Below are 13,007 nucleotides of genomic sequence, written 5' to 3' on the forward strand. Positions count from 1 at the left end.
AATCCAGTTAAGATCTCATTTGAAAGCAATTTTGCCCACAGCTGAATTTCATACCCTCACATTCGACCTAGCCAGTGGTCAGATCTTAATGAACATCATATGATTTCCAAGACCCTCAGCACCTCAGCCTCATTCATCAACTGATGAAACACTGTATCCTCTCCTTAGGACAGTACTCTAAAATGTGAGACGTCTCTCCTTAGACAAGATCGGATACCAAGAGGTATGAGGCAAGAGGAAGGGTCAGAAAGACTAGGCTTTCTCTAGCCAATCAGGACATACCAGACTGAGGTCAGGCGCACGTAGCAGCCAAAATCCCCAGTCTAAATCAGAAAGCCCGGCAAAGTAAAGATTCAGACTAACCCCAAAGTTTCTGGGCACCTTGTTTGGTGAGCTGGCTTTCTGATTTGCTCTAATTAGAAGGTTTAAACTTTTTGAAACATTAATACAACTAGCATTCTAAGGCAGTGATTCTTTCCCTGGCCACACGATTAGAATCACTTAGCACGCTTAATACCAGGCCCCATGCCCCAGAGTCTGGCTTAATGGGGCTGGGCACCACCATTTTTTAAAAGCACCCCAGCTGATGGTAATGTGTATCTGGTTTGAGACCACTGCTGTAAAGCCATTTAAAATACCAGCTGGACCCTATATATTTAATCCTCTTGCCTTTCTCCATGGGATGTATAGAGGCTGTCATCCCAGAGTCGAAACCAGCAGTGAATTGGTCTAGTTTTATTTTCAGGGGGGGTAGGGACGTGGTGAGAATCAGCCAAACTGGTATTTGGATAAACCGACTCATTTTATGAATAGATTAGCCAGCCTTTATAATGAACCTAAGCTAAAAGCCCTCAACATATCCATGTGTAAGTCTCCCCGAGAATTCTGACTTGTAACAGAAGTTTGTGAGTTACATTTCTTCTAATATTTAAAAATGTCTGCGGTTTCCCCTTGCACACTAAATCACTCCCATCAACACCCTTGAACATTGCTCATAGCAGCCCAAGCCAGACGTCGACCCAGGTTTGTTTTAAAATTAATAGTGCAATTTTATCTTTTTAAAAAACTACTGGGGAAGCATCTTCAAAGTAAGTTCAAATTAACTCACTTTGCCTCAAAATTCTCTCTTTAAGTGACCAAAAAAAAAAAAAAGTTTAAAAAATAAATCAATTGTGAGGGCTGGAGTGTGTGTTCAGCAAGTTTGGTAGCAGATTTCAGTTGGATGTTATCTGTTTGGATGGATTTCATGTTTTCTCCTAAGTGCAGGTCAAGTTGTCAAGTCCTTTAGATCAAGGAGTTAATTATCTGGTGGTTTTCCATTAAGTCTAAGCATGAACAAATTCAGTTTGTTTTCTACATGCAAGTAAAAAGAGGAAACCTGCTAAGACCTGAGTCTTGAAATTGATGCTCCATGTCGCTTAAAAGTAAAAATTTGTACCTGTAACTAATACTTCCTAAAATGTACTGAATTTGAGAGTCCCAAAGGTTCATCTCTCAGATTTTCCATAATAAATCAAGGAAGTGTTGCTTAAATTACTGTTTGCTTTACACGTTTGAGTCAATTTATGTAACTTTGTGAACTGTGATCTAAAATCCCTGAATAACTGTGTAAAGCAAATAAAATATATGAATTCAAATCCCTGTAATTGGTTTGAAGCAACAAAATGAAGCTGGGCCATCAGAGACCTGTTCCATCCAAAACCCAGGTCATTGCTGAGACCTTGATAAGTCTTAAGAATCTGAAGTCAGGGATATCTGCTCTTGCCAAGTGGAATTTCAATCTGAAATAGAATGCTGAGTCTCTGTTAGTGAGGCCGTGTGGTCAGAATGGGATAAGTAGAGCCTTGGATGCTTTTCTGTCTATTTGTACTGGGTACCCAGTGGTCAAGTGAATTCGCTGGTTGATCAAACAAAGCACTGCCTTTAATGGGGATGCATCTCCAGCCTGGTCATTTTTTTCTATTTAAAAACTGTATAACTTTTAATTTTTAAAATGTTATAACTTTATTTTAAATGTTTTTATTTGTAAAAAATGGGACCTAAATCTTGGACCTATGCTGCTTATTCCAGGCTTGGCTTGGAACTCTGGTTCTCCCTAGGCCTTTGAGAGCTCCTGGCCTGTGTCACCTCAACTTGATTCTGGGGCCGGCGTGGCCGAAGCCAATGCCAACAGAATCTTCCCGAGGAGCGTGAAACACACATCCTTGGTTCTGAAGATTCAGAACAAGGCTGCGGTTGCTGTGTTGCAAAAGGGAGCAAACCCAGGGGTCGCATCTGGGAAATCAGAGCTGCCCTGGGCCATAAGCTGAGCTACCCCCAGGCCTACAGGCTACACTGGGCTGAGATCTATACCTTTTGGCAGAAGAAAACAGTGAAGGGAAGGGAGAGCACCAAGTTGTGTTCTCTCACCTCCCCAGTACAAAGTCAAATGGAAATGCAGAGGCTGCAGTGAAAAGTAGAATTGTCGTGCCCTGTACCAGGATGCCAGCACCTTCCACCTACCTGCAGTCGCCGTCTTTACCGATTTGGATGTGGAGGCGTTCGCGGCATTCTTGGTCTCCTTGTCTTTCTCTTCTCCACGTGCGGCTTTGACCTCAGGAGCGGTGGTGGTGGTTTTTGTTGCTTTTTCCACAGATTCCTTCTTCTTAGGAGAAGCCACTCGGGACACCTTATCTGAGGATTCCTTCAAGGCCCCTGGCTTGGGTGAAGCTGCAGAGGGCTTGGACTTCCCATCACCCTTCTTGACAGGTGAGGATGACTTGGTCTTTGTACCTGGCTTTTTGGTTTTGGTCTTCTCCTTCAGGTCCTTCTTCAGAGCTTTGCCCAGGTTCTGCTCGATGGCCAAGGCCTCCGGGTCCATCATGGACACATCAGGGTGGCGTGGAGAAGGGCTGCGGTCCTGCATGGGGGCCGGAGGTGGATCCATGTGTTTGTATGTGACGGTTTTGTCTGTGGGGATGGTTTCTGATTCATCTTCCGAGTCGATATTCGCATCAGCTGTGATGGAGGGGCACTCTTCTGTCTCTGGGGGGACATCAGAGTCGGTCTGGGACGGGGCTGACTCGCTGACTGAGGTGGGAGGGGTTTCATCACATTGTCGGCCCTGGGGCTTTCCTCCAGGAGGTGGTGGGGCTCCCCCGGATTGGGTGAGGGGCTTCTCCGATTCTTCCGTTGGCTCTTCACTGGCGAACCACTCGAGAGGATTGGGGTTAATGAAGGAGGGTGAAAGCTCCGTCTTGGGATGCTTGTATTCACAGGAGGACACGAGGCATAAGTCAACATCCTGGCGAGCCTCGGAGGGGGACTTCTTAGCAGTGTAGCGCTGGTCTGAAGTCTCAAAGGCATATGTAGACGTCTGGGGGGTTCTAGCGCCTTTATCGGGGGTCTCATAACAGTATGCGGAGGTAACAGGGGTTCGTGTAGTTGTTGTCGATGTCTCATAGGAGTAACTTTCAGACCCGGGGAAACTGGCAGTTTTCTCAGTGGTCTCATAAGAGTAGCTGGAATCCCCAAGTGTGGGGCCACCCTCTTCAGAGTCGTCATAGCCATTGCTGATGTCATCCAGGAGCCTTTGAGACCGCTCAGTCTTTTCATAGCTGTAAGCACTCACTTCGGGGGTCCTTATTGTCTTCTCACTTATCTCGTATGCGTACCCAGACTCTTCGGGGCTCTGTGTGGGCTTTTCAGTAATTTCATAGGCATAGCCACCATCTTCGGGAGTCTTGGTGGTTTTCTCAATGGTCTCATAGGAGTAGCCTCTGTCACATGGGGATTTGGTGGTGCCCTCTGTTTTCTCATAGTAATAGCCACTCACATCTGGGGTCCGGGTAGTTTTCTCATAAGCCTCATAGCTGTAACCTTCTTCATCTGGGGACCTGGTTGTCTTCTCAGGTTTCTGATAGGCATAGCTGAAGTCTCCAGGTGTCTTCCCTCCACTGTCCTTCTCCAGGCTGGATGTGGTCAAATCTCTCTGCAAGGCTAGATGGTGTGGCATTGTATCAAACAACATGGAGGCACGGAAGCCATATGGCTCTGCAGATGCTGCACCCATTGGTGGGGGAGAGGCAGTGTGGCAAGCTGCTGTGCTCTCCTTGACTGCAGAGGTAGAGTCTGAAAAACTAGGGGAATACAAAGGAGAGGACTCTCTCGGGGTGAGTGGAGAGATATCAGATTTTGGTGAGAGCTTCTCGCCTTCCAGACTTTGCACTTTTTCAGTGGTGAGCGAGGCATATACGGATATATCTCTGGGAGGAACAACATCGGATAGAGTATCTTCTTGGAGAGGAGAAGCGATCTGAGAAGGGGTATGTGCGGAGGAGGTGGATGGGGAGGCCTCCACCTGAGAGACTGAGATGAGCTCAGAAAGATCATTATCTTGGGTGTAGGACGGCTCCTCCGTTGGTGGGATCTTGTGTGATAAACTAGAGTCCTGCATGTCAGAAGGACTGTAGTCCACCTCAGTTGGCCCATTTTCAGTGATGTGAAGCATACTTGCACCCACTGTAGGGTGATCTGGAGACTGACGACTGAAGTCCATAGCAAGGGAGTGCTCGGGGGATTCCTGGCCAAATTCAACAGACATCGAGGATTGTTCAGATCTGTGATCTTGAACTGGTGTCCTAGACTTGGCTGTTTTAGGGGAGAAGTCTGGTGGAGAAATTGACATTGGTCTTGGGCATTCTTCTTTAGACGGAGACATTTCTGTTTCCTGGAAAGTGGTAGGCGTTTGCACGACAGATACTGAAAGGGAGTCGTCTACTTCAGTGGAATGTGGGGAACCAACCTCAGCATGCAGCGAGGGAGACACGTCATCTGTTGTCGGCTCTGGAAATGAGCTTGTAGCCACAGAAGCTGTGGAGACCGAGGCCACACCCTCCATGTGAGAGTATGTGTCTTCTGCCACACCCTCATCAACAGGGGTAGCTGACTTGTCTGAGATAGTGCCTTCAGAAATGGACATCTTAGTGTCTTCTTTAAAAGATCCAAACTGACCGACATCTATTTGTGTAGGAGAAACATCTCCTCCTAACTTCCTTTCATCTAAAGCCAGTCCTGCTTGAGAACTCATGGCTTCAACATCATCAGTTTTCTTTTCTTGACCAAAGTCTTCCTTTATCGGTACAAAGTCTGTGCTTTTCCCTTCCTGTTTGTCTGGGGAAAGACCAGTGGAAGTCGTGTCAGAAACTGGACTTATTTGGTCTGGAAAGCCTTCTTTTCCATTCTTTCCTTCAAAGGGGCTTTCGGTACATCTATCAGGAGCCCTGTCATCCGCACTTGGAAAACTTTCATATGCAGACTCAGAACCAATTAGGGGAGGGCTCCGTAAAGGAGACAAAACTTTTTCAATAGGAGACTCCGAGTCAGGCACAGGTTCATCCATGGGGCTTATGGAAGCCCGTTCACTCTCATCTTTGGCATCACCGAATTCAAAGCTCACTGGGACTGCCGCTGGTTTTTCAATGACCTCTGTGGGAAGGTGACTAGATTTCTCATCAGTGGGGGATTGGTAGTACGGTGTGTGGCCAGCACTGCCAGTCACAGACTGAGATGGAGACACCACTTCCAGGGTCTTATCCTCAGGACTGGCACAGTGTTCTTCCACTACTTCTTGGGTCACCTCCAGAGATGCTGGGACTACTTCTGCCTCTGCTGAGACTTTAATCTCACTGGGCGTCAGAGAAAAGTTCACGCTACGTTCACCCACCGGGGTCTTTTCTATGGGCGACGGTGGAGATGCACTCAGGGACGGGCTCTTGGCTGGGCTGAGTTTTTCATCTGAAACTGCCGCGACGATGTCTTTGATCTCCAGCGTGGCACTAGCTCTCACGTCTTTCTCTTCAGAGCAGTAGGCGTCACGCAGAGCAGACCTGCTGAATTTGTCTTCCTCCATGGACGAGGGTGGCGAGATGGTGGAGGCGGAAGCACTGTAATCCTTCCCATCAGTGGCATCTGTTTTTGACCCTTCAGAAAGTCCGTTGAGTGACGTCACAGCAGGTCTGGAATATTCCTGAGGATACGGTGAAGACTCGTATTTGGTGACGTTTACAAATTCTTGAGATGGGGACTCGGTCTCTTCATTGTTGGTCTCGTCGCTCATCACATCTCGAGGAGTAGACATCTCGTCCATGGGGGTGGGCTCGCTGGATATCTCAATGGTAGACTGGGTGTAGCCGGAGGTGGCAGTGAATTCTTCAGGCTGGTCTTCCCGATTCTCCTCGTCGGAGGCAGTGGCCTCACTCTCTGAGCCTCCGGGTAAAGTCTCATCGTGAATTGAAGATGCAGGTTCTCGGACAGGAGACTGGGCTCCCGCTAGCTTGGTGGACGTGGTAAGGAATCCATACTGGTCCTCGGCACCGCTAGCCTCCGCAGCCTTGTCAACCACGGCCATCACGTAATCTTCAGCTTCAGCCTTTTCAGGCTCGTAGTCTTCCTCCCTGGCATCCTCGGCTCTGTCCTCCTCGTCGCCCTCCTCCTCGGATTGTTCAGCTTCTCCCTTCTCCAGTACCTCGTCCCTGTCTTCTTCTGCTCGCTCATCACCACTGGCCACCGACTCCCTCTTCTCCTTGACGTGCCCGTCGGCCTCAGCCTTGGCGCTCTCCTCCGCCGCCGCCAGGCTGTGCTTGGAGGCGCTCACACACACGCTCTCCTCTCCGTCCTCTTCTGGCTCCTCGGCCTCCTCAGTTTCCGCCTTCTCTTCATAGTCTCCGGTCTCGGAGGACTCCTCAAAACCCGCTCCTTCGTCTTCAAACTTTTCAGTGTCCTCCACCCCCTGCTTCTCGACGGGCTCCAGCTCCTCGGGGGTTTGCTCGCACTCACCCTCCCCTTCAGTGGTGGTGATTCCCTCATCGGGGGACTCGGCAGGACCCCTGGTGACTTCTGTCTCTTTCTGGATGACATAGGCTTCGACGGGCTCGCTTTCCTTCAGTTTCTCTTCATCTTCGATCAGCTCCAGCTGAGGCTGGATGTCTTTTGCTACGTCGACCTCTTCAGCCTTCAGCTCTTCAAAGTCCTTGGTCAGATCCTCGGGGGATGACATAAGGGACCTCTCGGCTTCGAGTTCTTTGGCGGGGCCCGCGGTCACTATTCCAGCCGCTGCCGCCACAGCCGCCGCAGTGGCCATGGTGCCGGCGGCCGCAGCCACAGCCTCTGCAGCCTTGCCTTCCTTCTTAACGACTTTAATTTTCCCCTTCTCCTTCAGCTGCCCAGCAGCAACAGAATCTTTCTTGACAGTCTCTTCCTTCTTGGGTACTTTTGGTTTTAATGCAGCCGGTTTTTTTGCTTCAGATACGGGAGTAGGTGATTTCTTTGTGTCTTTAGGAAGTTTCTTAATTTCTTTTTTGGGTTCCTTTTCCTCCTTTTTAATTTCCTTCTTTTCCTCCTTCTTAACTTCCTTCTTGGCTTCCTTCAGTGGGGTTTCTTTCTTAACCTCTTTTTTGACTTCTTTTTTCTCTTCTTTCTTGATTTCTTTTTTGACTTCCTTTTTCACCTCTTCCTTTTTTGGTTTTTCCTCCTTCTTGACAGGTGTTTTGTCCTCCTTTTTAGCCACTTCTTTCTTTGGCTTTTCCTTTTCCTTCTCCTCTTTCTTTTCTTCGGGTTTTGCCTTTGTTTCCTTTTTCACAGTCTTCTCCTTGGTGACTTTGGGTTTGACGTCTGTGCCTTGCTTTTCAGGCCCCTCGGCTTTGGCCGGAGGCAGCTCTTCTTTGCTGGGCACCTCCTTTTCTGTCACTGGAGGTTTGGTTTCCGTTTTTACTGGTTTGTCTTTTTTCACCATTACCTTGTCTTTGCTTTCAACTTTGGGTGCCTTTTCCACGTGATTAGCTTTTGTGACTTCAGGGGTTTCTTCTTTTGACTCCTTTCGCCCAGATTTGCTGGGGAGTGGCTTTGCAGCTGGCTTCAGGCTCTCCCGGCTGTCGGCCCTCTGCTTCAGTCTTACTTGTTTCACAGCAGGGGTGGCCACCTGGCCAGTTAGATCCTTCTGGGTGGCCAGTGGCTGCTTCAGGAAGTCCAAATGTTTGAGCTTTTCCAGTCCTTCCAGGATATTGTATTGGGTGCTGTTGCCAGGAAATAAGACTCGGATGATTTTCTCTGCAGGGTTTGCTGGATGCCACACGATCAAAGATGAGACTGAAGTTAAGTAGGAAATTGGGATGTCTATTTCTTGACCGTTAGGCAGGATTAGTTCAGCCTTGTCTTTGTTGGTGCCAGTCCACTGCTGCATAAAGTACTGCATTTCCTTGCTGCTCTTGACTGGGTTAAGCACATACATCTCTAGTTTACCAACTCCCATTTTTTGGAAAAGAATGACAGGATCAATGGTATTGCCTACACTTCTGAACAGAGGTTCTGGCTTCATGGACAATTTGTTTAGGTACTGGAGAGTGAAGCAAGCTTCTTCTATGCTTCTCTTCATCTTGATGTTTGGCTCTGGGTTTTTCAGATTTTCAGGTACATTGAGAAACACAACTCCTAAGTCGGGGGAGATGAGGTTTTTCATCCAGTCACTATTTGTGGTGGAGCCCTGGGACTGTTCTTCCTCGAGCTCTGCGATTTTCCGCTGGAGCACGCTGTTTATTCCAGGCAAATTGTCATCCCCAATGTGGGTGAGCAGGATGGAGTCCACTCGGTCCAAGTGTCGGATGAGCTTCCAGAAGCAGGATTTTCTCTCTGATCCTCCGTTGATGAGCATATTGAATCCATTCACTGCAAACAATGCAGAATCGCCCCTCCCTCCTGGAAAAATGTAACAGCAGGGCTTGGATAGCTTCAGAAATCCACCTGATGTGGGAGGTTCTAGGATATCAAAGGGAGATGGGACTTCCACGGATTCTGAGAGATACTCGGTAAACTCAGAAAGTCCTTCCATTTCTGGCAATATAGAAGCGGAGTTGAGTTTAATATTGATGAAGTCTTGGAGATTATGTCTGTCAAGATTGGAGTTTTTCCAGTCCCCTTCTTCGGGACAGAAAAGGGTTAAGCTGGCTTTGTTGGCAGGATGGGTGGTACTCAGTAACTCCCCAATCTGGGATTTAAAAAATCATAAGAAACAAAGAAAGAAGAAGTTCAAGTGACTGTCATCACTGATCCATCCTCTCCATCTACTACTAGGTATTACAGGATCACTGGATGCACACAGGGCAAACGTCAGAGATGTTGGTTGGTAAATATTTCCATACTGGTAAGTGAACAGCCTCTGTCCTGACCACTCCTACCATTCCCTTCTCCCTCAACTCCCTACTCCGCTCCCCCCTGCCCCAAGCACCTCCCCCTCAGACCTCACCACCATCTGTTCTTGCCCAGCAGGGGATCTTCAGAACTCTGCTCCACTTCTAAGACTAGTGACCATCTGGATGATCGGTGCCTGTGTGGTTATGAAATACTCTGGATACAACCCCTGGGTACTTGCCATGCAAAAATGCCCTTTAAAAAGTAACAAACTATCACAGGGGATGGCTCGGTGAGTCATTTCACCACTGATATGAAATATTTTCTTTTATTCCACCGGGCTGGGCAAAAAGGACTGATGACACATTAAATGAATTTTGATAGAGTGCACATGGTGTCAATTTTTAGAATCTGGTAGGTAGAGAAGAAAAAAGTTTGGTGGGGTTTTTTTGCATCTTGGAGACAGAAAGTTATAGACTGCACATTACTACAAAAAATTACTGGTTCTGGCATCAGTTCACACTGTGTAAAGCATGAGTAGTTCATCCAGCAAATACAGACAGACACTCTGAAACCAAGATGGTCAGAGCAGTTGGATAATTATGTGAGCAAGGAGCCAAAATTTGTCCCCCATTTGCTCTTGTTTGAATCCAGGGTGAGATATTCTACTCTATTACAACTCCTGTCCCGTTCAAGCTGGGCATGAGTGGCTAAAATCAAATCTGGCTGAAAAGTTTTCAACACATTGTTTAGTACTGCAGGATGCGAAATGCAGAAGAGTTAATTGGGACCAAAACAGAGACTGTGACTTAATGAAAATGCTGTTTTCTTTCTCACTCCATATTATGGCCCTATGCCTAGTAGGTAGTGAGGGAGAATCATGCCATAAACTCCAGTCTTCTTCCTTCAGTTAACAGCAAAGCTCATAAATCGGCTCAGCGTTTCCAGTGAAAAGAGCTCTGTGTCCTTAACGGTAAATGATGAGGGCAAAGCAAAGATTTCATTTGGTCCAGGCATCCCTGAGCCCGTGGGTCTAAACTCTTCCCTTCTAGTATTGGAGTGGTTTTCTCTGTCTCATACAACCTCCTGGATACCAGCGTTCTGAGGCTACTAGTATGAATGTTTAGAAGGGTTATAAAATCTGAATTTTCCAACGTTAGATTGCAGTAGAATAGCCATTTTTGTTCTGTTAGCCTATTTGTCCTACATTTTATGTGAAGGGTCACAAAACAACAAGTCTTTCTTTGACTTTGCTGTTCTCCTCTGACTTGATGATCTTCTATAAAAGGGATAAGAATCAACTATTTTGGAAGCTAAGAAAACTGATAAACAGCAAATGGTAGCCATCCATGGGGGAGTCTTTGCTCAAATTATTTGCTGACCAAAGCAAACATCAGCACCAACTATGGTTTCCTGTCCAATAATTAGCATAGACCCACATCACCATCACTATAGAACAGTTACAATTGTCTCAGTCCTAATTTTCACACAGAGCGCATGCAAACTATTCATGTTTTATAACACATTTTTGAGGAGAAATCCAGGATAACTCAAACTGCTGAGTCTTTAATAGTGAAATGCAAAAATTAAGTTTAGTTCTTTTTAATTTTTGAAATTCTACCCTGAGGGGTGTGGCAGGTAAAGGTATGATCCAGCTGTGTGCAGGGGGTATTCAGTCATTAGCTCTTTTTATGTGACGTGGGTAATCATCAACATCAAGGAGAAGGTAGAAGGACTTGTGGAATACCTCCTTACTTTCCATCTTTTCACCTCTACCCAGAGAGTTTCTATGAAACGAAGGAAATGACCCCCCCAAAGGAAACAAAGCTGTGCAGAATTCTGAGGAAGTCAAGGGCCTTGAAAAACAGCAAAGAGGCTGGTGAATGGAAAGCTATGACGTACAAGAGAAAGCAGAAAACAAAAGTCAGCACTGCCAGACAGGTTTTTTTTCACAGAGGGAAAATCCGGTACCTTTGGAGAAGCAACAACGCACTGTGCATGAGACAAGAACACAGTCTCAGGCTGGAGAGAACCCGTCATGAAAGAGACAGATGGAGAGGGTCCGGGAGGAGGAGGAAGAACAAGCGCTACGGCCTTGGAGCAGCACAGCAGAAACAAAGCCCCGATGTCCCCCCAGAACCGGCTTCCAGACCTGTGCCAGCACGTACACTGGAGAGACAGGGCCTCAAGGGCAAAGACCGGGTCTCACAAGTGCCCGCTCAACCAAGGGACAGGCGAGAGCAACGAGGAGGAGCCAACAATGTGAGCAGTGACAAGGGTACCTGTGAGTAGGTCCTAGACTCGGGACCTGAGGCTTCCTCTAAAAGGGTTTGCAAATCATCACCATGGTAAGTGCTAGCTAGTAGAGCCCGTTATACTAAAAGCTCCTGAATAGGCGGAAACACGTCTTCTCTATCTCTGTTACCTTTGTTTCCCCAGCACATCATCAGGCTCAGTCGATGTTTGTTGAACCTCACTGAACTTGGCCAGTTAAATACGTGCTGTCCTCCTGAAGTGGACACTTGGGAAGTGACCAGAGCCCACTAATACTTCTCAAGCACACTGACTCTGCTACCCTCCCCTTGTTCTTACAAAGACGGGTGGGTGACATGACCAGAAGGAATATTGTTTGGGGCAAAGATAGTCCTTTTCATTAATTACCTTTTCTAATTAAATGCAGGCATACTGGAAGAGGAAGGAACATATAGGAAATAAATGACTTTACAGCAGATAATATTAATGAAATAAGATTGCAATTTCTAAACCATAGCCTACTAACTACATTTCCTTTTGTGGTTAGATTACTTGCTTGGCTAATGAGGAGATACAGCAGACAGCGTATCTGTGGGTTTTAGCAAGATGTTTAACAGGATCTCTGCACGGTGTGACAGTAGAACTGGGTGGTCCTAGCCAGCCATATAAATTCTGCTGCTCCATGTCAACCTGGAGGGAGGTCTGCGATGGGCTCATTTATGTCCTGTTGGTATTGACGTGAATGAAAATGGTGAAGGCATGCTTATCAAATCTGTGGACAGCATAAAAATAGGAGGCCTAGGCATTGTGGGGTGGCAGAATTAAGACATTTAGGAAAGCCATTGACTGACATTGGGATGATGATGACTAAGTCAGCTCTAACAGAGGTATTCTAAAGGGATAAATGTAAAGTCCAATAAACCAGCTGGGAAAGCAGGATTGGGAGATGGGGCTTATCAACAATATCCATGGAAAAGACTCAGGGATTTTAGTTGACAGTCAAGTGCATTTATCATAAAGCTAAAGAAGTTTAAATTTCAAGGCTCCTCAGTGGCCTGGTCCCCTCCCAAAGTCCTGTACTTAATCGTGTATTAATAATTTTGTTTTCTTTTTCTTAAAGGGAACCCCCCCCAAACTGTTAATTACAGAGCTCCTCAGAGCCTGCATCCCTTCTTCACTGACGTTTAATTGTGGATGGTGATGGTCAAAAGTTAGTTTTAGACTTATTGAATAGAAAATTGTATTGAAAACTGTAGAAGTCACTGACCCTCACACTCCTAACCTGGTCAGTGACCCCTGGAGTGTGGTGTCCAGTGTGAGTCATAGCATTTTAGAGAAACTGGACCAAAAACAAACAAACTGAAATTGCTCGCTCCTCCTCCTTGGCCTTAACCTCTAAACGCTAGACCTGGGCCCCCTTCTCTTCTAACACATTCCTCCCTCTAGACTACTTCATCTGTTTTCTAATGTGCTGATGGCTTCCACATTAATGTCTCTAGCCCACTCTTAGTTCCCCGAGCTCTGGACTCCTATGTGTAATTGTCCGATAACGCCAAGGCACTGAAACATGGCCAAGAATGAGCTCCTGAGTT

General features: G+C 46.8%; 1 protein-coding gene across 3 annotated transcripts in view; it reads right to left on the minus strand.

Annotated features, from left to right (window-relative positions):
* MAP1B (microtubule associated protein 1B) overlaps positions 1-13,007 on the minus strand; it is a 93,910-nt gene that overhangs the window by 5,389 nt on the left and 75,514 nt on the right. For all 3 annotated transcript variants that reach the window (XM_032625151.1, XM_032625153.1, XM_032625152.1), the window contains one exon: positions 2,503-9,019. In XM_032625151.1, the coding sequence (XP_032481042.1) occupies positions 2,503-9,019 (6,517 nt within the window). The remainder of the gene's footprint in view (positions 1-2,502; positions 9,020-13,007) is intronic.

This window comes from Phocoena sinus, chromosome 3, assembly GCF_008692025.1.
Source record: "Phocoena sinus isolate mPhoSin1 chromosome 3, mPhoSin1.pri, whole genome shotgun sequence".
NCBI classification, from domain to species: domain Eukaryota; kingdom Metazoa; phylum Chordata; class Mammalia; order Artiodactyla; family Phocoenidae; genus Phocoena; species Phocoena sinus.